The sequence below is a fragment of the Urocampus carinirostris genome, chromosome 5, assembly GCF_059441175.1.
Source record: "Urocampus carinirostris isolate Australia breed hairy pipefish chromosome 5, RoL_Ucar_1.0, whole genome shotgun sequence".
NCBI classification, from domain to species: Eukaryota; Metazoa; Chordata; class Actinopteri; order Syngnathiformes; family Syngnathidae; genus Urocampus; species Urocampus carinirostris.
The window spans coordinates 14,766,011-14,792,933 of record NC_142353.1 but is presented as its reverse complement, the minus strand read 5'-3'; the positions used below and the strand labels follow the sequence as shown (position 1 = coordinate 14,792,933).

General features: G+C 38.8%; 2 protein-coding genes, 1 non-coding gene and 1 pseudogene across 6 annotated transcripts in view; 3 read left to right on the top strand and 1 right to left on the bottom strand.

The window, feature by feature from the left end:
* The window catches only part of sgsm1a (small G protein signaling modulator 1a), a 64,016-nt gene extending 50,072 nt beyond the window's left edge, over positions 1–13,944 (top strand). For 2 of the 4 annotated variants that reach the window (XM_088335899.1, XM_088335898.1), the window contains 12 exons: positions 203–348; positions 1,995–2,123; positions 2,204–2,386; positions 4,833–4,904; positions 5,090–5,630; positions 6,539–6,894; positions 6,975–7,099; positions 8,969–9,051; positions 9,114–9,223; positions 9,314–9,410; positions 10,745–10,912; positions 12,746–13,944. In XM_088335899.1, the coding sequence (XP_088192025.1) occupies positions 203–348; positions 1,995–2,123; positions 2,204–2,386; positions 4,833–4,904; positions 5,090–5,630; positions 6,539–6,894; positions 6,975–7,099; positions 8,969–9,051; positions 9,114–9,223; positions 9,314–9,410; positions 10,745–10,912; positions 12,746–12,834 (2,099 nt within the window). In that variant the 3' untranslated portion in view covers positions 12,835–13,944. Of the gene's footprint in view, positions 1–202; positions 349–1,994; positions 2,124–2,203; positions 2,387–4,832; positions 4,905–5,026; positions 5,631–6,538; positions 6,895–6,974; positions 7,100–8,968; positions 9,052–9,113; positions 9,224–9,313; positions 9,411–10,744; positions 10,913–12,745 lie in introns of all 4 variants that reach the window. The other 2 variants (XM_088335897.1, XM_088335896.1) reach the window with 1 other exon arrangement.
* Positions 13,945–15,290: 1,346 nt separating this feature from the next.
* On the bottom strand, positions 15,291–15,363 carry trnak-uuu (transfer RNA lysine (anticodon UUU)). Its single transcript has one exon. It is a non-coding gene; the product is annotated as a tRNA-Lys (tRNA).
* A 1,870-nt stretch (positions 15,364–17,233) lies between these two features.
* On the top strand, positions 17,234–24,414 carry gatc (glutamyl-tRNA amidotransferase subunit C). The gene is made up of 5 exons (XM_088335895.1): positions 17,234–17,575; positions 17,641–17,691; positions 23,569–23,738; positions 23,800–23,903; positions 23,991–24,414. The coding sequence occupies exons 1-5, from the start codon at positions 17,387–17,389 to the stop codon at positions 24,050–24,052; spliced, it is 576 nt and encodes a 191-aa protein (XP_088192021.1). The 5' UTR covers positions 17,234–17,386; the 3' UTR covers positions 24,053–24,414.
* A 145-nt stretch (positions 24,415–24,559) lies between these two features.
* LOC148365524 (general transcription factor II-I repeat domain-containing protein 2A-like) lies at positions 24,560–26,649 on the top strand (annotated as a pseudogene).
* The last annotated feature ends 274 nt before the right edge of the window (positions 26,650–26,923 follow it).

Sequence of the window (26,923 nt, the reverse complement as noted above, 5' to 3'; positions counted from 1 at the left end):
CTCCAGCGATGTCACAGCTCAAAATGACACGACGTGCCGTGTTCAAATTGCTTTATCTCTGAAAGTAATTTGGATATAAAGATGATAATTACATAAGTTTTTTAAAAAAAAACATGTACTATTTCTTCACATTTTGCATGTTTACGTATTTGGGAATACCATTGTATAAAAATAATGAACACTGTACTATGTCGTCAAGCAGGGTTGGCATACTGTCGTCACCTGTCCACTGTGCGTACTCACCTTTCTGCTCTCGTCAACCACACCATTGTGTCCCCCAACGTGCCGTGCGACGCCTACAAAGGACTCACCGCGGACGTGTGGCAGATGTTCTTGCAGGACTGTAACGTAAGCAAGGTTGGGGGGGGGAATATTTTTAACGGCATTATGTAAGTAGGATACAAAAAAAAAGTAATTGTTTTCCCTACAGAAAAAAATGATGTCATGAAATCACACATACATTTAGTTTAAATAAAGATTATTTTGCAGGATTACAATTTTATTTAAAGGTCTGCCATATGAAAGGGAAAGTTTCATTTTTGCTTAAAAAAAACTTTACAATGTGGTCGAGTATTTTTTTGTAGGACTACAAGCAAGCAACTACCTGACCAGGGTTTCCTCCAATTATTTTTCAAGGTTACATTGTTCATTTATTGAGTATTTTATTTGTATTATGATTATTTTGTATTTCATTAGTATATTTTGTATTGGAGTAATTTAAAAGTTATCGAAAGTTACAATACTGCACTATCATGGTACTGTATTTAGATTACGTACCGATTCCATTTTTCAACAGGCAAAAAATAACATTTTCAAAGGGACCCTCCCATCCCTGAACTTAATTTAATATCCCGATAAGCTTGTGCATGTACGCTCACAAACGCGTGTGCCTTTCGCTCGCTTGCAGCTCAGCCGTGCTCATTCTCTGCTAATTATGTTGCTCACATCATTAGTCCCGAGGCAGTGTGCATGAGGCGTCGCTAATGGCTCTGGATGTATAACTGTCTACATTGGCATTGCGCATCAGTTGAATCTTCGATGCGAAATTAACGTGCTATATGTGATACTTTTGTTTTTCCCATCAAGAGGAAATTACCATCAGACCCAAATCACATTGAATAGGGCAGCAATTATAGCTAATTATGGCTATGGGTCCATTTGTGGCACACTTAGTGTTTTTTAGAGCCTGCAGCATAGACTCCTTGTGTTATTATATCAAATTAATACACCGATGACATAGGAAAAGGCATTAGAGCTTATATCACTATCACACTACTTTTACCCATGGTTCCAGAAACACTGTTTTGCACAGTGCAGTTTTGAATTCTCATCGATTAAACAGTCTTTACACTTCTTCACCTGTTCATCAATAATGTTGCAAAATTTATAAAATGGAACCAAAGTCTTTCATCAAAATACTATGCAAGCTTTTTTACCTACGTACATATACATATTAAATCGCAACATTATTGTCGGACAGGTGAAGAAGTGAAGAGACTGCTTTACCTATCAGAATGCAGAACAAAATTCACAATGCAAATCAGTGTTTTACTATAATTATAAATAGTGTGATAATAAGATAAGATCTAATGGCTTTTCCTAGGTCATCTGTACCACTGGGTGACCAGTGGAGAAGTGTCAGCCCCCTCACCCCTGCGTTCCGGGTTCAATTTCCGTTGCTAACAATGTTTTGAGATTTTAATCAGTGAAACCTAATGACTTATCAACCATCGCACTATTATAAGCCTTAATTGCATAAAAAGCCAAACAGTGTACACAGAGGCTCTTACTGTACTCATTTCATGCACCTTATAGTGCTGAAAATATAATGTATTTCATAAATAAATGCTAATTAATTACATCCCATTTTTCTGTTTAGAAGAATGTAGATACCCCTGTAAAAAGAGTTGTTTTTAATTTTTTGTTTTTTTGTGAAACTAAAAGAAAATACAAACTTGTATATGCAAAATCAGAATACATTATTTGATTTTCAGACCTACAAGGAGCAGGAGCTGCTTCGTTTAGTCTATTTCGGCGGCGTGGAACCAACTTTACGTAAGGAAGTATGGCCGTTCCTCTTGGGGCATTACCGATTTGGAATGTCTGAAACAGAAAGGAAGGAGGTGAGAGGTTTTTCTCAAGGAAAACTCAGATGTTTTCTTCCCACGCTTTTCTCACACTGACTTGTCAATTCCGCCTGAAGGTGGATGAGCAGGTGCGCTCGTGCTACCAGCAGACCATGCGTGAGTGGCTTGCCTGCGAGGAGATCGTTCGGCAGCGGGAGAAGGAGCAACACGCTGCAGCTTTGGCCAAATGCTCCTCGGGGGCCAGCATGGACAGCACCAGCTCAAAGATGCTCCATCATGACTCAACTGTTAGTAACGAGGTAACGCACAGCTACTAGCAAGGAAACTTAATTGAATGGTTAATCTTAGCCAAGGTTGAGGACCTGAATAACAATAGCGAAATACAATTGTTTTGGGAAAAAGTTTTTGTGGTACGTGCTATGTTGTGAAATATGCTTTGAAGGTATACCAGAGGTAAGATCCTAGGCAACAGCCCGGCCCGAATTGGGGTCAGGTCAGGCCTAAAATTTCAATCAATATGTCCGGGCCAGGCTTTTCTCTCGCTGCCTTTTTTTTTTTCAATTATCCACCCAGCCGTCAATGCTCTGAGTCATCACAAATAAAATAAAAGAAATCGCATTTGCTTCAGGATCTGTCACCCAAAACAAGTTAGTTGTGCCCGGGTTGGATGGTGCTTTATTACTTGCGGGCCCAGGCTGGATTATTTTTGGCCCAATCTTACCTCTAAGGCATACGGTATTTCCCCTCGATTTCAAATTTTTAGCTAGCATTTTAGAAATGCACAACTTGTATAAAGGCATGAAAATCTCTTAACTTCTAGCAAAATTCTGTTTTGAATTTAAAATGGGTGACTTACGTGAAATGTGTAGATATGAGGAGAAAACATTTTGAGGGGGGAGAGGAGCTTCTTGAGATTTCGCAGGGAATGAACCGGGGAAATTCAAATTAATGTAGTTCGCTTGGGTGGGAGTGGCAGCCTTTTGGGCAGTGCAATTGTCACGTTAGTGGCGAGGATCCCCACCCAAGAAAGATACAGTGAATCAAATCGAACTTCTGCGTTTTTAGCCAATCAAGGTAGAGAACGGTCAACTGCAGCGCATAGATAGTCAACAGACTAAATGGTGGAAAGATTGATCATTGCTGTACATGGAATCCAGAAATCAAGAACTACAACTAACACTTGATTTTTCGGAGGAGTTTGTATTTTTAATGAATTTGCGCGCAGATTGATAATGGTGCAGTTTGGTCACTTTGAGTCTCCGTAGTTTGTTGCTTTTTTTGTTTGTTTTTAGTACTCGTTTTTGGTAACACTACTACACAATTCAACAAAATCTAGTAGTCAAATGAACACACTGTTCCTTTAAAGGCCCAAGGGAAAAGCCTGTGATGCTGACAAAATATTAGAACACACACTATGCTGTTTAATAGTGATACCTTGTGTCACGAGGGAGACCGGACCAGAACAGAGGCAGGAAGCAGGAAGGGAGAACTCAATTGCGTTGACAATCATAACTTTTATTTAACAAAATAAAAGTCGTCCAAAACTCCGGGAAAAAACAGAACAAAAACATTCCTACACTCAGAATGGGCAAGTACAGGTTTCCTCCGACTCAAACTAAACAGGACAGGGCATAACAGAACGGAAAATGTGTAATGAGCCAGCACCCGCAAAACCCACAACCCAGCCTTAAGTAGCGCACACACAATTAGCTGATCTGCTTCAGCTGGTGCCCAGGGGGCGTGGCCAGCCGGTCGCCACGGCGACCATGCTGGCCATGACACCTTGAAACAGTCTGGCACATCAGTATTCAGTATTTACAACTTGGGAGTGTATCTACATATGCACAACTTTTAAATCTCTCCCCTGCTGCAATTGCTTTTCATGTGTCATATACTTAATAAGACTTAACAGTTGTGCCACTTAATGAAGACTTAACAGTTGTGCCAGGTCAAAAGACTGCCTTAAAATATATTCTCTGTTATAAAGTAAAATCTTTATTGTTTTTGTTATTATAAGAATGTGAATATTTATGTTGCGTAAAATCTCTAAAGATTTGTTTTCTCAGAATAAAACAAGTTTTGGTTTGATACAGAAAAAACTGTATTTTTAAACTTTTAAAAAGGTAAAATTGCTGTCATTAAAAAATGGTAACACGTCACTGCAATCTAGTTCTTAAATCAAAAGTCAAGATTTCCTAACAATAACAAGTAGTAATGGCCTCCACTCCACTAAACATGGCATTGTCATTTAAATATTATTTGAAAAATGACTTATGAAGAAAGCAACATCCATGTTTTTAATCCGTCTCAGGCGCTCGCAATTTTCCTTCTTTCCGTCCACTGAATGTGATATTACCCTCGCTCATGCTTCAGAACAAAAATCGGCTGTGCTTTAGAATGCACGTGAACCCAGAAAAGTTTTTATCTGAGCTGTGGGCAACTTTGATGCGGTTTTCAGTGAACAGCACAAAGTGAGATGGTTGCCCACCGAGATGGTGGTCATTCCTAAAAACACATTAGTTGTCAAACCAGTGTTTTTGGACTAGTTGGCAGGCATTTATCATGTCATTGTACACATTTTTGAGGGGTTAACTTCTGCTGTAAGTTAAATTCCAAGTTCAGTAATCAGAAAAGAAGTTGCTACCTTCAAAGTAACATGGTAATACTGATGGTAATAATGATAACTGTGATATTTTTAGATGTTCCATGCATTGATACGTTTCCCTGATTGTCTGTACCTTTCAGTCCCGATCCTCGCAGAGTTCAGACAGGCAGAGTCTTGCTCGTCTGCAGAGTGACTCCAGCACAAGCACGCAGGTATCACATTCATCGCGTTACATCCGCAACGCCATCAAAATCTTTTCACTCACCAATAAACAATTTAAACTATAAGGTTGCATGATGTTTTAAACCGCATCCCTTCACTCTCTTCCTGTTAGTTTTTTGTGTCATCCCATCCCTTCCCCTGGAGTAGACTGCTTCCCTTTGGCCTGTCCTTTCAGGTGTTTGAGTCAGTAGAAGAGGTTGAGCAGATTGAGACAGAATCCAAGAGCGAAGAAGCCAAACAGGTGCCGAAGATGAACAACGGGGCACTCCAGAACGGCCCGAGTTCTCCCGACTCGGGGCATCCCTCTTCCCGCAACTTTTCGGTCACCTCCGGACTATCAGACGGTTCGCTCAGCACTGAGGACAGCACGGCACCTGAGGCCGCTCCCAGAGCTTTGGCCAGACCTCCTCAGGATGCGAGTCTGACAGAGCAGGACAGAAATGACAAACCCAATGTGCCCAAAACTGAAGTGCCACATGTATTAAATGTGTCTAACAAACCAGAGAATCCCAAAGTAGAGGAGACGCAGCATGGCGGGGATGGCTCAGCAGATATTGAAGAAAAAAAAGTGCCTGATCAAAGTAGTACAATCGTTCCAGGAACACATACAAAACCTGAAGACCACACTGAACAGAATCTGACAAACCAAGACACAAAGAAGACGATGGGAGAGCATCAAACTGAAGGCTTCAAAGTACAAATTGAATCCAGCCAAGGTGAGTCATCACAACAATCGAAAGAAAACCCTCACCAGTGGTGTTGCATTACCAATGTTTATGAAATGGTAATAGCTGCCAGAAATGTGACAATTTGTGTGTAGGGAATCAGTAAATCTTCCAACAGCAGTATAGGTGTGGAGTGTATGAATGAGGGAAATTCCACAAGTCGTTGCACCTTTAGAAATAATAATAAATACTCACACTGTGCTCTATAATGAATTTAGGATATAAAAGGCACATGATTCAAAAGAGATATAAACAGAATAACAACCCTAAAGAGCTTCAAAGGGGAGTGAGGAGGACTGTGTGGAGATGTCACATAGAAAACAGCCCTACTCTTACCTACACCTCTAACCTCCCCATTTCACACACACATTCAAACTTACAGAAACCTAACCTATCTGCTACGAAGTGGGTTGGACACCACTACACCTAACCTAGTTTGTTTACTTGAGACAGAGGTTATCTAAGTGATATAGTGTAAAACCTAGGGTATAGCCTATCCCTTCTCCCATGATATAAATGCAGACAGGACTTATTCAAAATTCTAAATACTAGATTGGTAAACTACATGCAGACAGGATAACAAAACCTACTCACAACCTCACAACAGCCACCTGACTCCACCCTTCCCAAAGATAAACTAAGCCTTTTAAAGGAAACATGAGCACAGGTAATTGGAAAGCTAGATATGTGATTGGGCACATGTTAAGTGGATAAAGGTGGGTGAATTGGCTTGGCAATTGTGACTGACAAGAGGCATTACCAGGAACACCACGGAACCATCACTGTTCAACGCCTGGGGCAGACGAACCTAAATTGAATACAGAAAACAGAACCTCTTCTGTGACAAGAGGGTTAAAGATGACCAAACATCTGACGTTAAAATCTGTTTTCACTTGCAGACGCTCGAGTGTCCAGAGCAAGAGAAGCCTACTGCACCTCTCAAAAAGTGGAAGCACAGGTCCCGACAGAATCTGACGAGTCTCCCTCTGCCATCGAGATGGAAGAGATTTCCAAAGCCAACGTTTCCATGGCACCCTGGAGCAGGAAGCACCGCACTGAACACTTGTCTACCTCCGAGGAGTCAGCCCCTTACACGGATCTTAGACCTGAGGCTGGGCAGGAAAAGCCCAGTCCAGAAGGCACGGAATCAATATTGTCAGAGGAGCCGGAGATGGAGAGCCTCTACCCACATTTTGAATCTCTGGATGGCTGTGCAGAAGCCAGCTCACAACACTCTGCTGGGGGGGGTTTCTCTGTATGTACCACATCTGAAATTCATTACATCCAGTCTAAGTCCAAATGAAGTGAGTTTCTTAATTTTTGTGGTTCTTTCAGCAACAGCTTTTAGATTTGTACACGTTGAATTTGCACCGTATCGAAAAGGACGTCCAACGCTGTGACAGGAACTACTGGTACTTCACCGCTGCAAACCTGGAGAAGCTCCGGAACATCATGTGCAGGTACAATAAATACAAATATAAATTGTATTTTCATTCATCTTTATGGGTCTCATTGATTAGTTGAAAAGTTGAAAAATTCCGGTGAAGAAAAGTAATTAAAAGATTAGGCAAGCATTAAGCAAATGCTGCTATCTTAAATGAACCTGACAAAAAAGGCACAATGTGTATTCTTTTACCACTAGGTTATTCAGTGAGGGCATGGCAGCTGAGTGGTTAGCGCGTCCGCAGCACAGTTCTGAGGTCATGGGATCAAAACCAGCTACCAGCCTTCCTGTGCGGAGTTTGCATGTTTACCCAGTGCTTGCGTGGGTTTCTTCCCGGCAAGAGTTTATTTAAGCGTGTTGAAGAAATGCAGATACTTGACGAATGAGCGTGCGATCATGGCTTTAGTTGGCAAGAGTGGCTTTGATCAGATCATTGTCCCCACATCAAGGAAGCGCCCACATCCTAATCTTGCATCCTGTGTCCAGCGATTAAAGTGTCTGCCGAGTATGCGGAGTGAAGCAGTCTGGTGAGAGAAGCAAAGGTATGGATAAATATGGAGAGTAAACACTTCAAAAAAAGTGACAAAAACCCTTCATCTTTGTTGGGGGAGACAGGGAAGTTTCGTGCACGTTGGCAGAAACGAGATTGCCATGGTGACTGAAATTGTTTGATCACATCACCAGAAACATTGGGTAAATGGTAAATGGTAAATGCTCTGCATTTATATAGCGCTTTTCAAGTCAATGAAGACCTCCGTCCTCAAAAGTTCTTTCAAAGTTCATGCATCGTTCAAGTTTAAGTGTTATTGCAAGTCAAGTCATATTTATTTGTATAGCCCTTCATCACAAGGAGTATCAAATGGCTGCACAGACCACAGTTACAAAATCCCCTGATCTAAAACCTACATCAGGGCAAGGAAAATTCAAAAACTTTAACATGAGGAAAATCAAGAAACCATGAAGAGGGACCGCATATGAGGTAATCCCCCTTCCAGGATGACCAGGCTGCAACGGATATTGCAATGACAAACAATACACAGCTATTGTCAACATGAAATAAACGTCATTCATAAGCTATAGAATATAAGTGTGTTTTAATCCTAGATTTAAACAGTTCCACTGAGGTTGCAGATCGGATCTCAGGGGGCAGAGCATTCCACAGCACCAGGGCCCGAACGGAGAACGCTTTTGAACCTGCGGATCTCTTCTTGGCTCTTGGGACACTAATAGACCAGCATTTTCAGAGCAAATGCTCTGAGCAGGATCATTGGGGGAAATTAAATCTAAAAGATATGAGAAAGTCCATGCATTAATCTGTATAATACCAACAAAACCTTAAAATCACATCTTAAGCTGACAGGGAGCCAATGCAGGTTAGCTAAATTTGGGATACTGTGATTTAACTTTCTTGTCTTGGTTAAAAGTCTCGCTGCAGCATTTTGTACCAGCTGCAGGCTCTTGATTTTGGACTTCGGGAGACCGGAGAGTTGAACACATTGCAATAAAATGTTATTTTACAGGCAAAGTGTCCTTGTGTTTATGGGAAGCATAGTTTAATTATTAAAGGTATCACAAAAAAAACATCGAAGTGAAAGTTCTGCTTGAAATGCAGCCGTTTCTCAATGTTTTCTTGCATGTTTTCTGAGTATTCTCATAAAACCTAGCAATGTTTAACTGTTGATTACTAAAGTATGGTAAAAGCTAAAAACATACCTTTATTTTTGATGCAAGATGAGGGCTGAAACTTATTTTTTTATTTGTCCTATGCTCATATAGCTACCGAACAAAAACTTCTGTAGGCCTAGGATAATGACACTAAATTCGTACAAGTGTGGCGGAAGGCAACGCAACGATGATTTGACCCTGTTCTTATTTGTGTTTGCAGCTATGTTTGGAGACACCTGGACATCGGATACGTTCAGGGGATGTGTGACCTGCTTGCGCCGCTTCTCGTTATTCTGGACGATGGTGAGTCACTGTGGCTCTTTCTATATCACGACCTGCTCTCTGATACCTTGTTTATTTCGCAGAGGCCACGGCCTTTAGCTGCTTCACGGAACTCATGAAGAGGATGAATCAAAACTTTCCTCACGGAGGCGCCATGGATACTCACTTTGCCAACATGCGCTCTCTGATTCAGGTAGAGTCGAACATATCACAGTTGAGATTCATCAGTTTTGACTGCTTTTTCCTGCCGAATCATGTGTGATCTTCGCTTCGCGTGTTGCAGATCCTGGATTCAGAGCTATTTGAGCTGATGCACCAAAATGGAGACTACACACACTTCTATTTTTGCTACCGTTGGTTCCTTTTGGACTTCAAGCGAGGTAAACAGTAGTTTCTTCCAATTAAAGCACAGGTCTCAAAACTCATTTTAGGGTGATTTATGGACTATAAACCCTGAATTGGTCAGAAATTAAAATGTATGGCTTATAATCCTGTACACTTTGTAGACTGGGAAATATAGAGAATGAAATGTGAATTGCATAATACTGCATACGGTAACCATTTATGAATAGATTAAATAATTCTTAGTGGTGAAACCAAATTTCATAATTTGAGTTTATGTTCTGTTACGGTGTTTTTTATTAATTTAAATTTATGTATTTTTGTGCAACACTGGGTCTTACTGTAGTTTTAATTTCATGCACCTTATATGTGAAAAATATTTAACAAAAAGTCTTTGTTAAAGGCCTGCACCTTATAGTCCTTGGAGGCAGCCGGGTCTAGATGAAGTTGGGCCGAAGGGCGTTTTCAAAAAGAAAACCTCATAAAAATTATACACTGTTTTTTTATTTATATATATATATATATATATATATATATATATATATATATATATATATGTGTATATATATATATACATATATATGTATATACATATATATGTCATACAAAATAAGATAGATGAATATTTCTTTCATATCTTTGGAAACAATATTAAAGGGACAAAACAAACATTTGACCACTAGATGTCACTGTATTGTGTTGTATAATCACAAGGAAGAATACAAACTACAGAAGCTCACTGTGACCAAACTTCACTATTTTTATTCTCATTATTTTGCCCAGTTTTTCAGAAAGAAAAAGGAAGACTAGAGTGAAAAAAAGAAAAGAGAAAGTCAAAAGAATAAATAAGAAAAAAGGAGAGAGAAAATCAATAAAAAAGGAAAAACGAGAAAAACATTTTTTTTTCCGTAACCTTGGAAGGAAGAAGGCGGACAATTAGTCACATTCGGTGAAATAAATGCAAATTTATTGACCCACCAGTTTGTTAAAAAATGCATTTTTATATCATAGTTCAAATATTTTGGCTTGTTTTTCTAAAACTAAATTTTCAGTGAACTATTTTTTACCACTTGGAGGCTCTTAATAATAATCGCTGTCTCTTAAAACTCAATATTAAAGCGGGGGCCTCAATTGTCATCTCGCGGGCCACAATTGTACCCCTTTTCATACCCCTGAATTAGCATTACGGTAGATGTCTGTAAAGCAAGTTTTGAACCCGACAACTGGCGTTGTTAGCCTGATGTGCAAAAAGAGGATTCTCTGTTTTTGTCTGGGAAATTCTGTTGCTTAAGTAATGTAATTTACAGGGTGAAAATACATATCAATTCAGATGGACTTGATTCGTTTCAGCTTTTTGTACTTTACCTTGCAGAGCTGGTCTACGATGACGTCTTTGCAGTCTGGGAAACCATCTGGGCGGCAAAGTTTTCCTCCTCAAGTCATTTTGTTCTCTTCATCGCTTTGGCGCTGGTGGAGATCTACAGGGATATTATCCTGGAAAACAACATGGACTTTACAGAGATTATTAAATTCTTCAATGGTAAACAGCATTTATCTATTTTTCTTGCTCACGTGAAACAAATTACCACTAAATGATTAACTTGATGAAATATTGATGTGATTAATTAAAATAATGAAAACGATACAACTGGTAAAACCCCAAATTACGACTATATGCAATGACACATTTCAATATTCTAACAATGATTTTACGGATCTAGAAGTATAAAAGATTTTGTCGACTTTGACATTTGAATAATTCTGAGTAAAGCATAGTAAAAAAAAAATAATAAAACTGATAATGTTTTTATAATTATTTGTGCAATAAAAATATTTAATTGTGATTCTGAACATCAAAACAGAAAAGAACGAAAATCCCAATTAATTTATTACATTTCAATATTGTTATCATAAATTAATTTGCTGTTAATCGACATAACAATTTAATTGTGATTCATTTTAAATTCATTTCTAAACTTCATTTTTACATTTTTTTTTATCTTAGTACCTTTAGTTAATCATATATCAAGACATCAAAAACGAAACACTAAACCACCAGTGATACAGGTAACATTTGAAAAGGCATTTGATTTTATCTTATTATCACACTCTTTTAACAGTGCCAGAAATTAATGTCAGAGAATGGAGTAAATAGGATTTTTTCCTGAGAGAGATAAATAATCGCAAAGTCTGATACATCATCAGATACATCAAAAAGTTTTTTCTCTTGTGGTGCATTTTTGCGTTGTGTTATAACTTATATATAACGACTTTCTCTTTTCTCAATTCTCTAACATTTGTTTCTGGAACTGTGCGTAAAATAGTGTGATACTAAAGTAAGATTGAAAGCCTTTCTTAGGGTGCAGGCCTATGGTGTGGAGGTCCAAATTAAAACTTTTTGGTCATAATTCCTCTAAGTGTGTTTGGGGGAAGAAGAATGAAGAGTACAATCCGAAGAACACCCTCCCTACTCTGAAGCATAGGGGTGGTAGCATCATGCTTTGGGGGTGTTTTTCTGCATATGGGACAGGACAAGTGCACTGCATTAAAGAGAGGATGACAGGGGCCGTCTATTGTGAGATTTTGGGGAACAACCTCCTTTCCTCAGTCAGAGCATTGAAGATGGGTCGTAGCTGGGTTTTCCAACATGACAACGACCCAAAGCACACACCCAGGAAAACCAAAGAGTGGCTCCGTAAGAAGCATATCAAGGTTTTAGCATGGCCTAGCCAGTCTCCATACTTCTTTGGAGGGAGCTCAAACTCCGTGTTTCTCAGCAACAGCCCAGAAACCTGACTGATATAGAGAATATCTTTGTGGAGGAGTGGGCCAAGACCCCTCCTGCAGTGTGTGCAAACCTGGTGAAAGACTACAGGAAACGTTTGACCTATGTAATAGCAAACAAAGGCTTCCGTACTAAATATTAACAGAATTTTTTTCAGGTGTTCTAATACAGTTCTTACTTGCAGCTATAATCACACAAATTATTCGTTAAAAAAAAATCATGCATTGTGATTTCTGGATTTCTATTTTTAGTTTATGTCTCTCACAGTGGACATGCACCTGCGATGAAAATTTCAGACCCCTCCATGATTTCAAAGTGGGATAAATGGCAAAATAGCAGGGTGTTCAGATACTTATTTTCTTCGCTGTAGCTGGGATGCACGACCCTACTGAGGATAAGCGGCGCAGATAATGGATGGATGATTTATTTTCATATGAATTTTTAGATCTGCATAAATCATAGATTTTTCGCATAATGTTAACTAAATGAAGCTAGCAATCATTCACTATTTGTAAAAAGCATTATTGAATTTCAATCTTGAAATGTGTTTGACAAAGTAACATGGATGAACTTGTACTTGTCTTTCAGAGATGGCTGAGCATCACAACATCAAGCAGATTTTGACCTTGGCAAGAGATCTGGTGTACAAGGTGCAAATGCTCATAGAGAACAAGTGATAGTGATGTGCTTCTTTCCCTTCCAATCAAGTGTAATCCTTTGTAGCAGCATCACATGCACACACTCGCACAAACACACAAAACACACATTATACTCAACTCCATAACGCCTTTATTATATCATTATCTGCAGCCTTGATTGAGCCTGGATTATTTGTATGCTCCTCTTTGTTGTTTGTGAAGTCAGCAGGTCTATTTAATATATTACGCTTTATTGAGTAACTATAAGTATCCGCAAATGCCTATCGTGTTTCACGCCCAACATCGAAGCGTCGATCTTGATCGGAGCTTAAGTCAGTCGTACATTTCCGAGAAAAATATCAATTATTTTGAAAGACTATGAAGTACTGTATGTAAGTTTACACGATTGCATTGGGTTTGAAAGAGAAACACGCCCGGGTTCTTCTCTCACGTGAAGGAAGTAGTGAATGAATGTTAATTTTACCGAAACGACGAGGCCTATTTAGAACTGAGTGCCACACGAGTGATTTTATATCCAGACAATGTTTCCTGAAGCTGCCTTCCTGCCAATCGGATCTTCTTGTTACGTGTGAATTGTCACCTATGTATTTGTCAAAATTCGTCCATTTTCTTTCGATTTTACCTAATAACGATTTTGTATTTTGTTCTTTGCACCACTTAAATGTTTGTTTTGTTGCAGGATTAAAAAAAAGATATATATATTTTTTTCAGTTTTGAAGTGCACTGCAAGTTTAGGGTATGGTCCATGCTTGTGATATATTTTCAATGTTGTTGCCAAAAGAAAATCAGATATAAAATGTTTTGGCATATTTTACCATTAATAATGACGTATATTATACACTGCAGTATGCGCTTTTAATCTTTGTGTTCCTGCTAATTATTGATCATGTTTAAAGTTTCCTATTTATTGCTCTGTTTTCAAATGTGGTCGATTTAATTGCATTGATGTTACTTGCAAACTGTATTTGAAAGCCTACTTTAATTTATTGCCTCAGTTTTCATAAGGACATTGCTATTTTGGTAAAACTCGTATTTTTATGTTGTGCCAAGTTCTAAACATGTATTGTAAAAGAAATTATATTCTGAGAGCTGATATATAATATATAATAAATGGTATATGTTATTGTACATGAGAATACTGTTTTTTGTTGTTGACGAATGCACAGTCAAAAAGGTTGCATACTTTGTACCGATTTGCAGTACTAAAAGTCATGTTTCTCGCACAATTTTGGACACAATTAATAATAAAGGGACACTGTAATATTTTAACCACATGATGGCACTGTATTGTGTAGTACAACCAAATATGAGTTCTACCAAGCACAAGGGAGAATACAACCTACAGCGACTCAAAGAGATAAACGGCACTTTTTTTTTTTTTTTTTTTTTTTTTTTTTGCTGCTCAGTCTTTCACAAGCGTTTGGTATTTAGGGGTAGTCGTAGCAGCAAGATGGCAGACGATTACGTATGCTCTCCTTAGATGAGGTTCTTGTTGTAAAATAAATGAATATCGTTTACCTTAAAGTATTAAAATGAATGCAAGTTTATGATGGTTCTTTGTTTATTTTTGCTTATTTAAATCAATATTGTTTGTTTTTACCACTAGGGGGCGCTAAATATTACAAAATGTCATTTAACTCAAGCAGGCCCACCAACAGCTTTAATAAGACAACACTTAGAAAAGCACAAGAGAAAAAAGCCACAATGGCCTGCAGTTTTTAATGCACCACTCACAAACAAATTGTAGCTGTATTTCTTACTTTCTCTCTTACTTTCTTATGCTCTCTTTTTCTTTCTTTCTCTCCTAATCGCTCTTTTGTGTTCTTTCTAGCTTTTCTTGCTTTTTCCCTCTCTGTCTTTCTTTCTTCACCTCTCTTTCTCTTTCTTTCTTCAACTCTCCTTCTCTCTTTCTCCCTCTTTTGATCCTTCACTCTAACTATTTATCTATTTCTGTCTTCCCCCTCTCCTAATATCGCTTTTCAATTCTTCTCCCTTTCTTTTTCTTTGTTTTATTTCTTTCTTTATCTTTGGTTCTTTTTCATTGCCTCTCTCTTTATCACTCTTTCTCTATCCCCCTTTCTCCCTTAGTCTGCCTTTATTTTACAACTCTGTTGTTCTCTATTTCTTTCTCTCTCTCTCTCTCTCTTTTGATAACTGTTTTTCTTTCTCTCTCACTATTGCTTTCTTTCTCTTTCCTTATCTTTCTCTCACTGTTTTTACTCTCTTCCCCCTATCTCTTTTTCTATTTCTATATTTCTTTATTTCGTATGCTTTTTTTCTGCCATGTGGCCCCGAGCTAAATTGAGTTTGACACCGTTGCACGGTTCCTCATAAAGCTTGTTGACATTATTCATACGGTGGCTGATTAGGACATATGCTTCGAATTCCAGAATTGAGTTTTCATTAGCTAAAGGAGCTAGTTTAAAAAAGAATATTTTTGAATACAGTACCATAAACGGAGGGAAAAAAGATACCGCCCGAACAGGGACTTGAACCCTGGACCCTCAGATTAAAAGTCTGATGCTCTACCGACTGAGCTATCCGGGCTCTGCAGAGGCAACTGACAAAATGGCTATACCAAAGCACGGCTGGAGATATCTCAAAACAGTAACTGTTGTAAACTGTTTTCATTGACCTTGTTGTCTAAATATTTTAGGACAAAAGTAAACTCATTGGCGGTAAGGGGTCTTGACAACGTTTTGGGGTGTGAAACGATTGCGTTAGCCTGAGTGCTTTCGTTAGCTTCAGAACGTCGTCATTCTCGTCTATTGCTGCACTCTAAACTTGCTACATTCGATTAGATCTGATCAGTTTACCCAAAACAAGCAATATACAGAGAATATTTTGACATTGCTTGAGTATTGTATTGTAGTTGGGAAGTGGAAAACTCCCCTGATTCAGTTTGAATTATTTTGGACTGCAGAAATAAAATATTGGTATGATCACAGTATTCTGTCTTGTGTATGATTCTTATTGCGCATTTTTTGAAGCACAAAAAGGAATGGATTGAACTTTTGTAATTATTGCCCCAAACCTCTGCACAGCACGTTAAGTATAGAAAAACTAAAGCACAATATAACAAATACAATTTTATAGTTTAGCTTTGTGCTTCCCGATGAATGAGACTGATAGCCATTCTTGACTTAGTTAGCTGAAGTCTTATTGATGTTTCTTTTTCATGTAGTGATGTGATGTACTGTACTTGTTTAATTTACCTTATTTTAATGCAGTGTATATCATATCTAAAGATAAGAACAGTCCATGTCACCACATGTATATCACTCTCTCTCATACACGCGAACGATTTTCAAACGAAGTTCAAAATGACTAGATTAGGTTGTCCAATGTAATGTATTCATATAACACGAAAGCAATATCCAAATCAAACGCCTAAGGTAAAGCTAATAATTAGCTCGAATTGTTTAGCCCGTATGATGCGGCAGGGGTAAACCAGTGAAAGCTGTCGGGCCCTGCTGTTGAACAGAAGAGTGTGTTGTGTCACCCTGACCCGAGGGACACGGCCACTTTCTTGTGTCCCGTTTCATCTGGAGGGACGATAGCATGACCAACTTTGGTGCCAAGGTGCCTAACTGTGTTAGGTGTTTGGGCATTTGGGTTGGCCATGGTCCCCAAAAAATTGTGTGAGTTTTTTGCTACTTTTTCCATTTTTTAATTTTCTTTATTTTTGTATGTGTTTGTCTTGCTGTCAGTCACCCCTCTCGGGGGATATGACCAGGGTAGATAGATGGTGTTGGAATTATATTATCAAAAAGTACCGTTTACCAAATTGTTCGAATTAGTTATCTGACTCCATTGAACCAAAGCACAGTATTGCAATAAACTGAATAATTTGTAGTCAATTGTATAAAATCTTTTATAGTCTAATGTATAAAATCCTTTAATAGATCCTTTAATTTAATAGTTTAGCCCCACAAACAAATTATATAAAAAAATCAAAGAAGTAAAATATTTTCTTCCAAAACGCAAACAAACTATTTCTACCAGTATTAGTATGAATAAGTCAAGAGTAATAACATGACTAGCAGTTGGAAAACAATGCTAAATACAATGCTGTGTATAATAAAACAGAGTGGGTATATTCTTTTATTCAAAACACAAACACGCAATACTCTTACCGGTGTGGTGACTTAATGCTTTGAGCGAGAACCCAAACTATTTCTTCGTGGTAGTATTTTCATGTTGCAGACGAAACTGTAATTTTTAAAAAAGTGAAAATTAACATTGCTATACTAATTTGTGTTTTTTGATTAATATTCAAATCAATATATTTTTCTATGAATAAATATAAGTTTTTGAAACACTAAGAGGCACTAAATATTACATACTGTCCCTTTAGCATGATTTGAGAAGTGGAACGATGACGAAGGGGGCGGTAATGCACCGAAAAGATGAATGCCAATCCCCGTTAAACCCGAAGAAGACAAGATAAAGCGCTGTTGACGGGGTCGTCTACGAAGCTCTACTATTTACTTATCGGTCCTTTAACTACGAAAAGTGTTACAATTTAAAAACAGGTGACAAGCTAAATGTTACCTTTCATGCTGTGAAAATGTCAAACACTTCTACGTTTTGCGTTTCTTTCGCGCAAATATGCCGCAGCGTGTCACGGAAAGTCACTTCTGCCAAGTCTCGTTCACACATTCGCTATTTGCGGTCGAATTTCTACAATGGGACACATTCGGGCTGCTGTTACAATTACGGAACGCGTGATTTCAGTTCTCAAAGAAGCAACTCAAAGGTAAATTGAGTGGAACAAAGTGATGCTTAATTCATAAGGGTAACGACGCAATCTTGTGTTTTAAGGTACCTTCGGCTCCAACCTGGGAGTTTATATCAGAGGACAAGCTTCCACCGGTATGGCATCATAACAAAGTTGTAGATCCACAATAATGCACGCCTTGTAACCTAAAACACAGGCATAGACAGAAATACTTTATTTTCATATTGCTGTACTGTCAGGGTTTGGTAGGGTTACTTTAACTGGATTACTTTCAATTACTTTTGGATTACTCCAATAGGGGGCTCCGCGCTTTGTGCTAAAAATAGTAACACGGCTTCGTGCCGCCATCTTGGAAGTCTGTCGATTACAAGCGGTGATAGCGAGAGGAGCAAATATTTACTCAGTTTGTCTATTTATTTACTCAACTAGCTTCGTTTGTGTACGGATTTTGTCCATCAACACTATGGAAAACCACGTGGAGAGTTTAGACAAGCAAGCACGCGAGCGGTACGCTGCGAAGTTGCATTTTATTGGAAAATTGGATCCCTACAAAATTAAAAACAAGGACTGGAAGTCTGATCCCGATTTGTTGCCGTGTGTGACTTACATCGAACTTGTTAACTATCTTATTTTCCACCCAAGTCCCTTTTGTGAACTGAAGGATTTTCAAAATTACAAAAGTATGGAAGCCTACGACAGATTTGTGTCTGGTTGGGTTCGGGATGTGTCTGTGCACACAGTATTTAACCTAGCCATACTTGAATGGTGTCGACAGATGTACATGAAGTACACATGTCCCATAACCTTTTTAAAATTTATTTCTACATCATAAATAATTCAATTTACCTGTCAGAAAGTGGTCAGAACAAACACGAACACAGTCAAGCTTTGGCAAATTCGACCGGTTGATAGCTGCCAGCCACATTCGTCTTCGCCGTTCACTTTTCTCCTGAGCTTCAATCCCCTGATTGTAAACACACTTCGGAAGTCTAAAGAAGCCCTTCCCACCCTTTTCCCCTCGGCTACAACAGCCAACAATAACGCACGTATTCGGCATTACAATGTAGAATCTAACTCAGACCTGGGCACTTCGGTCCTGGAGGGCCATACGTCCTGCCAGATTTTGAAGTTTGCTCTTCTTTAACTCAGGTGATACAAATTATAACCTTGTTAGCAAGCTAGCAAGTGCTCGTTAACGATGCTGGTGATTGGAATCACCTGTATTGGATCAGAGAAACCTCAAAAATCATGCAGAACATACGGCCCTCCAGGACCAGAGTGCCCAGGTCTCATCTAACTGGTTCGCTGAACAATAACAATGAAGTGAAAAGCTTTGTGGACTTCCAAAATGGCCGCCAGCAATGCATTGTGGGTAAATCTTAGGACCTCGAAGCACTCTATACTATATATATATATCTCATCTCATCAGCTGCACCGCTTATCCTCAGTAGGGTCGCGGGGGTGCTGGAGCCCATCCCAGCAATCATCGGGCAGTGGGCAGGGGACACCCTGAACTGGTTGCCAGCCAATCGCAGGGCACACATGGACAGACAACTCACTCGCTCATTCACACCTAGGGACAATTTGGACCGGCCAATTCACCTGAAATGCATGTTTTTGGAAAGTGGGATGAAACCGGAGTGCCCGGAGAAAACCCACGCAAGCACGGGGAGAACATACAAACTCCGCACAGGAAGTCTGGAGCTGGATTTGAACCCACGCAGGAGGTTCCCAAGACATGAACTGTGCCGCACATGCGCTAACCACTGCGCCGCCGTGCTGCCCACTATATATATATATATATATATATATATATATATATATATACATTTATAAAATGTTTATTGAAGGTATTGTTAGATACATTAATGAAAACATGACACAAAACTAATGCTGAGAGTGAGCATGGCCAAATATGCTAATAAAAGACAAAATAAACTAAATATGAATAAATTTATGACTCACAACACGTGGTAAGCTTTCTCTCCTGGCTTTGATCTCCAGCAAAACTAACAAAATGCGACAGGAACAAAATGAAAAAGAATCAAAACAGCTTGCCAACATCATTTTTGCCGTTCCATGTATTCCGTTACTCCCCAAGCCTGCGCAAAATTTAGTCATTTTATTCATATTTAGTTTCTTTTGTCTTTTATTAGCATATTTGGTATTGGAGTAACCCAAAAGTAATACAGTTAAAGTAACCCTACACTGTGTACATCAAGAGTCTCCAACGTGGTGCCCCCTGAGGACAGTTGAGGTGTCCACAGACCTGTTCTGAAAATAGTTAACCCGTGCTGGGTTATTGCGATTTTCTAGTTAAAATTTTTTGTAATGATTGACTTGAGTCTATTCAACACTATTTTTAACAATTAACCTTGTCATAATATAGTAAGACCATAGTAATAAACTAAGTTTTTTTTTTTTAAATTAAAATAAATAAATTCCAGTTCATGGGCTTCATGGACAAAAAAATCTATTAAAGTATTGATTAATATTTTTAAGCAATTAAGGAGTAGAATGAGAATTTATTTCCGTATTTAACAAATCAATTTATGTTTTTATTTGTTTTACAGAAAAAAAAACGTTTTTTTAGCTAGCTTTCTGGCTACTTTTTTAGCTTTGTTGTTGGCTCTTTCTACCATTACAGCTTTTTAGCAAGTTATCTAGCTAGCTTTTTTACATTTTTTTGCATGTTTTTTACCTATCATTGGACCTTTTTCACAAGTTTCAAAGCTACATCCTGGCCTTTCTAGCTAACAATCTAGCTTTGTTTTTAGCTTTCAATCTGGCTATATACTGGACTGTCTCAGAAAATTAGAATATTGTGATAAAGTTCTTTATTTTCTGTAATGCAATTAAAAAAACAAAAATGTCATACATTCTGGATTCATTACACATCAACTGAACTATTTCAAGCCTTTTATTATTTTAATATTGCTGAATTTGGCTTACAGCTTAAGAAAACTCAAAAATCTTATCTCAAAATATTAGAATATCATGAAAAAGTATACAAGTAGGCTATTCACCTAATCACCTGAATCATCTAATTAACTCGAAACACCTTGCGAGGGTTTCCTGAGCCTTAAAAACACTCAGCTTGGTTCAGTAAACTAAATCACAATCTGATCTGACTGCTGTCCAGAGGACCATCATTGATACCCTCCATCAGGAGGGTAAGACACAAAAAGAAATTTCTCAAAGAGCAGGCTGTTCACAGAGTGCAGTTTCAAAGCATATCCACAAAAAGTCTGTTGGAAGGGAAAAATGTGGCCGGAAACGCTGCACAACCAAGAGAGATGACCGCAGCCTTAACAAAATTGTGAAGAAGAGCCGCTTCCAGAATTTGGGGGAGCTTCAAAGACAGTGGGCTGAAGCTGGAGTCCAGGTATCAAAAGCCACAGTTCACAGACGTGTCCGGGAAATGGGCTACAATAGCCGTATTCCCATGGTCAAGCCACTTCTGAACTCAAGACAACGGAAGAAGCGTCTGACTTGGGCTATGGAGAAGAAGCACTGGACAGTTGCAGAGTGGTCCAAAGTCCTCTTTTCAGACGAAAGCAAGTTTTGCATTTCATTTGGAAGTCAAGGCGCCAGAGTCTGGAGAAAGGCTGGAGAGGAGCAAAATCCAAGTTGCTTGAAATCCAGTGTGAAGTTCCCACAGTCAGCAATGGTTTGGGGAGCCATGTCAGCTGCTGCTGTTGGTCCACTGTGTTTCATCAAGTCCAGAGTAAATGCAACTGTGTACCAAGAGATTTTAGAGCACTACATGCTTCCATCTGCTGAAAAGCTCTATGGAGATGAGGATTTCATTTTCCAGCATGATCTGGCACCTGCCCACAGTGCCAAAACCACCAGTAACTGGTGCACTGACCATGGCATCATTGGCCTGTTAATTCCCCTGACCTGAACCCCATCGAGAATTTGTGGGGTATAGTTAAGAAGAAGATGAAAGACACCAGACCTACAAATGCAAATGAGCTGAAGGCCGCTATCGAAGCATCCTGGGCATTAATAACATCTCAGCAATGCCACAGGCTGATTGCCTCCATGCCACGCCGGATTGATGCAGTAATCCGTGCAAAAGGATTCCCAACCAAGTACTGAGTGCATCAATGGACATTTTCAAATGTTTGATTTAGTTTTGCTGTTATAAAATTATTTTTTTACTTGGTCTGAGGAAGTATTCTAATATTTTGAGATAGGATTTTTGAGTTTTTTTCAGCTGTAAGCCAAAATCAGCAATATTCAAATAATAAAAGGCTTGAAATAGTTCAGTTGATGTGTAATGAATCCAGAATGTATGACATTTTTGTTTTTTTAATTGCATTACAGAAAATAAAGAACTTTATAACAATATTCTAATTTTCTGAGACAGTCCAGTAGATGGCTTTTTATTCTTAAAGCTATCTATCTAGCTCCCTTTTAGTTTTTAACTTTTGAGCTACCGTTTTAGCTATTTAGCAATCCATCTATTTAAGTTTAGAAATGGATATCAAACTGGGTCTGCTAATTAGTAACAAATAGTAGCTCTTAGCTTGAAAAAAGGTTGGAGACCCTTGATCTACATTTTATGGCGCCTCCTAGTGGCACATAAAACTTCGTTTATAAAAAAAACTCAATTGATTCTGAAAATATTTAAATACATGTAAAAACTACAACATGAGCCTCTCCTATTGACAGCCATTTTGCTGCTTACAGGTCCCCCCCCCAAAAAAATAACTTTTTAAATGGTTAGGAAAATAGATAAGAAGCACAGTGCAGTTGGTCTCTGTAGTTTGTATTTTTCCTTGTACTTTTTGACAATCTTTTTTTTTTTTAGTTACACTACACAATCCAGCAGCATCTAGTGTTAAATAATACACACCGTCCCTTTTAAGGTAAGCATTTTTAGTTTTTTAACTGGCCCAACGCTATAAAGTCAATGGTCAATTAAGTGGAGGTTCGAATGGTTTTAAGACCGATACTTAATTCTTGAGTAGTCAGTAATCTGATACCTAGTACAAGTAGCACAAGCATATACAGTATTTCCATCCCACTGTAAATAAGACTTGATACTTTCAAAGACATACACTAAAAGGGACATTGTGCAACATTTGACCTCTAGGGGTGACTGTATTTTGCAGTGCAATCGAAAATGAGTGCTACAAAGCAGAAGAAAAAAAACATCTAGCTAACTGCACCATTTTTTTGCCTTGCTTTTCGTGGGGATTTGGGGTTTGGGGGATACCCTTAGCAGAGATGGCAGAAAATCATGTAAGATCCCTATAGCTGAGCCTTATGTACAATAAATACTAGTTTCTGGGGCCACGAGTGTTTAATAAATTCACGTACAGTATGTGCAATAGATCATGCATTTCTGCTTATTATTCAAATCAATATCGTTTTGTAATGAAGTTTTATATCCCCACTAAGAAGCGCTAAATAATACTCTATGACCTAACATTTTTGTTTTAACATTTTTCCTTATTAATGCCTTAAATCAACGACGCAAAAATGTTTCTTTAGTTTCTGGAGGTAAAATGGTCAATAGAAGATAGCTGATACTGGTATCAGCCATGACTGCAAGTACCGTATCTTAAAAAAAATCACTGGTATAATCACATAGACTGATGCCAGGCATCGCTACTGGCCCATCCCCTAGTCCAAATTAGTCACGCTCAAGAAGCGTACAAATGAAGTTTTATATCCCCACCAGGAAGCGCTAAATAATACACTATGACCTAACATTTTTGTTTTAACATTTTTCCTTATTAATGCCTTAAATCAATGACACAAAAATGTTTCTTTAGTTTCTGGAGGTAAAATGGTCAATAGAAAATAGCTGATACTGGTATCAGCCATGACTGCAAGTACCATACCTTAAAAAGATCACATACACTGATGCCAGGCATCGGTACTGGCCCATCCCCTAGTCCAAATTATTCACTTTGAAATGCTTTGCCTGCTCAAGAAGCGTACAAAAGAAAATCAAGCGTTTTTTTTTTTTTGTGTGTGTTTTTTTTGTCTTTAAGCCTACTCAAATAGAAGGCGACCTAGTGGACCAACTTGAGCGTCTGGCTTTGGTGGACTTCCGTACAAAAGAAGGAGTGGCCTGTTTGGAAAAGGCCATCAAATTTGCAGATCAGCTTCATGTTGTGGACACCTCAGGGGTTGAGCCAATGGATTCAGTCCAAGAAGACCGGTAGGTTGCTTTCGATTTTGGTTACGATTTTCCCCCCCTAAAAATGTTTGTATGTCTGTAGAGTTTTGTACCTGCGGGATGATGCAGTGATTGAAGGCAACCATGTAGAAGAACTTATGCAGCTCTCCAAAAACACAGTGGAGGAATATTACGTGGCGCCACCAGGTAAGACATTTGTTTTGACTGTATTAGTTTTGCTTTTGTGTAAAGATGGGTCCATAGTTTACAGTAATTGTGTTTGTTTGACCTAAGGAAACATTCCCCTACCAAAGAGGGAGGAGAGGACTGCCATGTTGAAAAACTCCGAATTCTGATGTCTTGGAATTTTTTTTTACATCCAGTGAGTGTGGTATTTCATTACTGGTTCCAATGCATTTTTTGAAAGTATTAAGTTGGTCACAGTTGCATTGCATTACACATTTTTTTAATTAAAAAAAAAAAAACGTGAACAGTTTTTTATGTTAATGTGGATCATTTGAGAAATCATGTTAGAACTTAAATAGATCCCGAAATCTTTTTAAAATTTTTATATTTTTGTAATATTGTGACTCAAACCAAGGTGAAAATCTTTCCACAATGTAATGGTTAATTGTTCTAACGTGGCATAACTTGCAGGGTGTGGCCCACAATATCTCAAACGTTTGAAAAAAATATAAAGCCAGTGTATATTAAGTCAGTAATTGAGTCCTTAGTTCTCTATTTTTGACAAACATCACAATTCCCATAAATCACACATGCCCACGTTTAGCAGACTGTTCACAGCATTTTGACAAAAAAGGCACTAAATTTGTAATACCTAGAACAGACCAGGGCAAATTACGGCCCGCGGGCCACATCCGGCCCTTTGTACGTCCCTGTCCGGCCCGCGTAAGACCAATCATAAACACCATAAATTAAAAAAAAAATTTAAACTTTTATTTTGAAATTTTATTTTGACTACATATACACGTCATAGACGTAGCGCCTTCACGCGCGTATACACTTGAGTGAGTGAAGGTGATACTGTTCGCCAGGGTACCCTCAAGATGTCGGCACACCCCAAGAAAAGAAAAGTTGATAACGAATGCCGTATTTTCAACAAGACATGGACTGCCAAATATTTCTTTACAGAAATTAAAGGTAAAGCAGTGTGCTTAGTCTGTGGTACACAGGTTGCTGTGTTTAAAGAATATAATTTGAATCGCCACTACACGACCAAGCATGAAGATGAATACAGAAACCTGTCTGGTGAAGAGCGTGCAAGGGAGTCTGATGCATTGCTAGCAAAACTACAAACCCAACAAGGATTTTTCACTAAACTTCCCACTTCCAGAGATGCAGCCGTCAGGACAAGTTATGTAATTTCTCATAAAATCGCCAGAAAAAGTAGGGCATTTTCCGACGAAGAGTTTATTAAGGAGTGTTTATTGGACTCTGCTGAGCTGATGTGCCCAGAAAAAAAGGGCGCGTTTGAGAACGTTTCACTCTCCCGACGCACTGTAACGAGGCGGATTGAGGAAATCACGGGAAATTTAGAGCTTCAGCTGAAGAAAAGAGCGGCGGACTTTGACTTTTTTTCTCTGGCTTTGAATGAGAGCTGCGATGTACGTGACACCGCCCAGCTGCTCATCTTCTTACGTGGGATAACCGCAGACTTTCAAATCACGGAGGAGTTGGCATCCTTGCAGTCAATAAAAGGGACAACCACAGGTAATGACTTGTTCAGAGAGGTAAATGCATGTATGGATGTATGGACATGTTAGAACTGAAATGGAACAAGCTTGCAGGTGTGACCACAGATGGTTGTCCAAATCTGGCCGGGAAAAATGTTGGACTTTTAAAGAGAATGCAGGATAAAGTGACAGAAATGAACCCTGATCAGAAATTGATATTTTTGCATTGTATCATACATCAGGAAGTGTTGTGTAAGACAGTGTTAAAAATGAAACATGTTGTTGATTCTGTCACTAAAATAGTTAACTTCATCAGAGCGAGAGCTTTAAATCACAGACAGTTTGTTGCTTTGTTGGAGGAAAATGAGGCTGAACATGGTGACATAAGCTATCACTGCACTGTTAGGTGGCTCAGCCTTGGCAAAATTCTGAAAAGTGTCTGGGACCTGAGAAACCAGATTCAGGAGTTCTGTGTTCAGAAAGGTCATGACGTCTCAGAACTTTCAGATGAAGACTGGTTGGCAGACCTCGGATTCACTGTGGATGGGACCGCACTAATGAACGAACTTAATGTCAAACTGCAGAGCAAGGGCCTTTTTGTGCATGAGATGTACAGTGCAGTGAAGGCTTTTATGAGAAAACTGTAGCTTCTCTCAAGCCAAGTGAAGGACAACATTCTGACCCACTTGCCAACACTTAAGGAAGCCAAAAGATCAGGCGATCACCTCCAAAAGTACTCAACCATGTTAGAAACATTGCATGCAGAGTTTTCAAGGCGATTTCAAAACTCTTGAGAGTGAAATGCACATGGTCTCTTCTCCCTTCAACTGCAGGGTGGATGATGCCCCAAGTGAAGTTCAGATGGAACTCATAGATCTGCAGTCTGACACACTTCTGGCAGATCACTTCAAGTCAGTCTCACTGCTGGATTTTTACTCCCTCAAAGAGGAGAACTTTCCACACCTGAGGAAGCATGCTCAGAGGATCCTAGTCCTCTTTGGATCTACCTATCATTGTGAACAGACATTCTCAGTTATGAAGTTTAATAAATCCAAACATAGATCCTCTATGACTGTTGACCACCTCTCAGCTGTCCTTCGCATAGCCACTTCAGACATTCCGCCAGATTCCAATGCCCTTGTTCAAGCCCAGAACAGACTGGATTATTCTCACTGAAGAGGTAACATGAGGTGGAGAACATTACAAGTTATTGTTTGTGGAAATTAACAAGTTAAAAATAAATTGCACTGGTTCAATGATTGTTTTTCTTATTTAACCAATACACCACGATTTCACATAGCCTAATATAAATATTTACAGAGTGCTATATTCTTCTGATTATCAGCATCAGCTATTCAAAATATTTAATTTGAGCATTTTACAATGAAAGAAAGTTGGTGGCCCTCTGACACAATTTAGGTTTCTCATGCGGCCCCTGATAAAAATTAATTGCCCACCCCTGACCTAGAAGGTGTTTGGTATGTTTGACTTTGGCTTGGACCAAAGATGATAACCTGTGAACACCCATTTCAG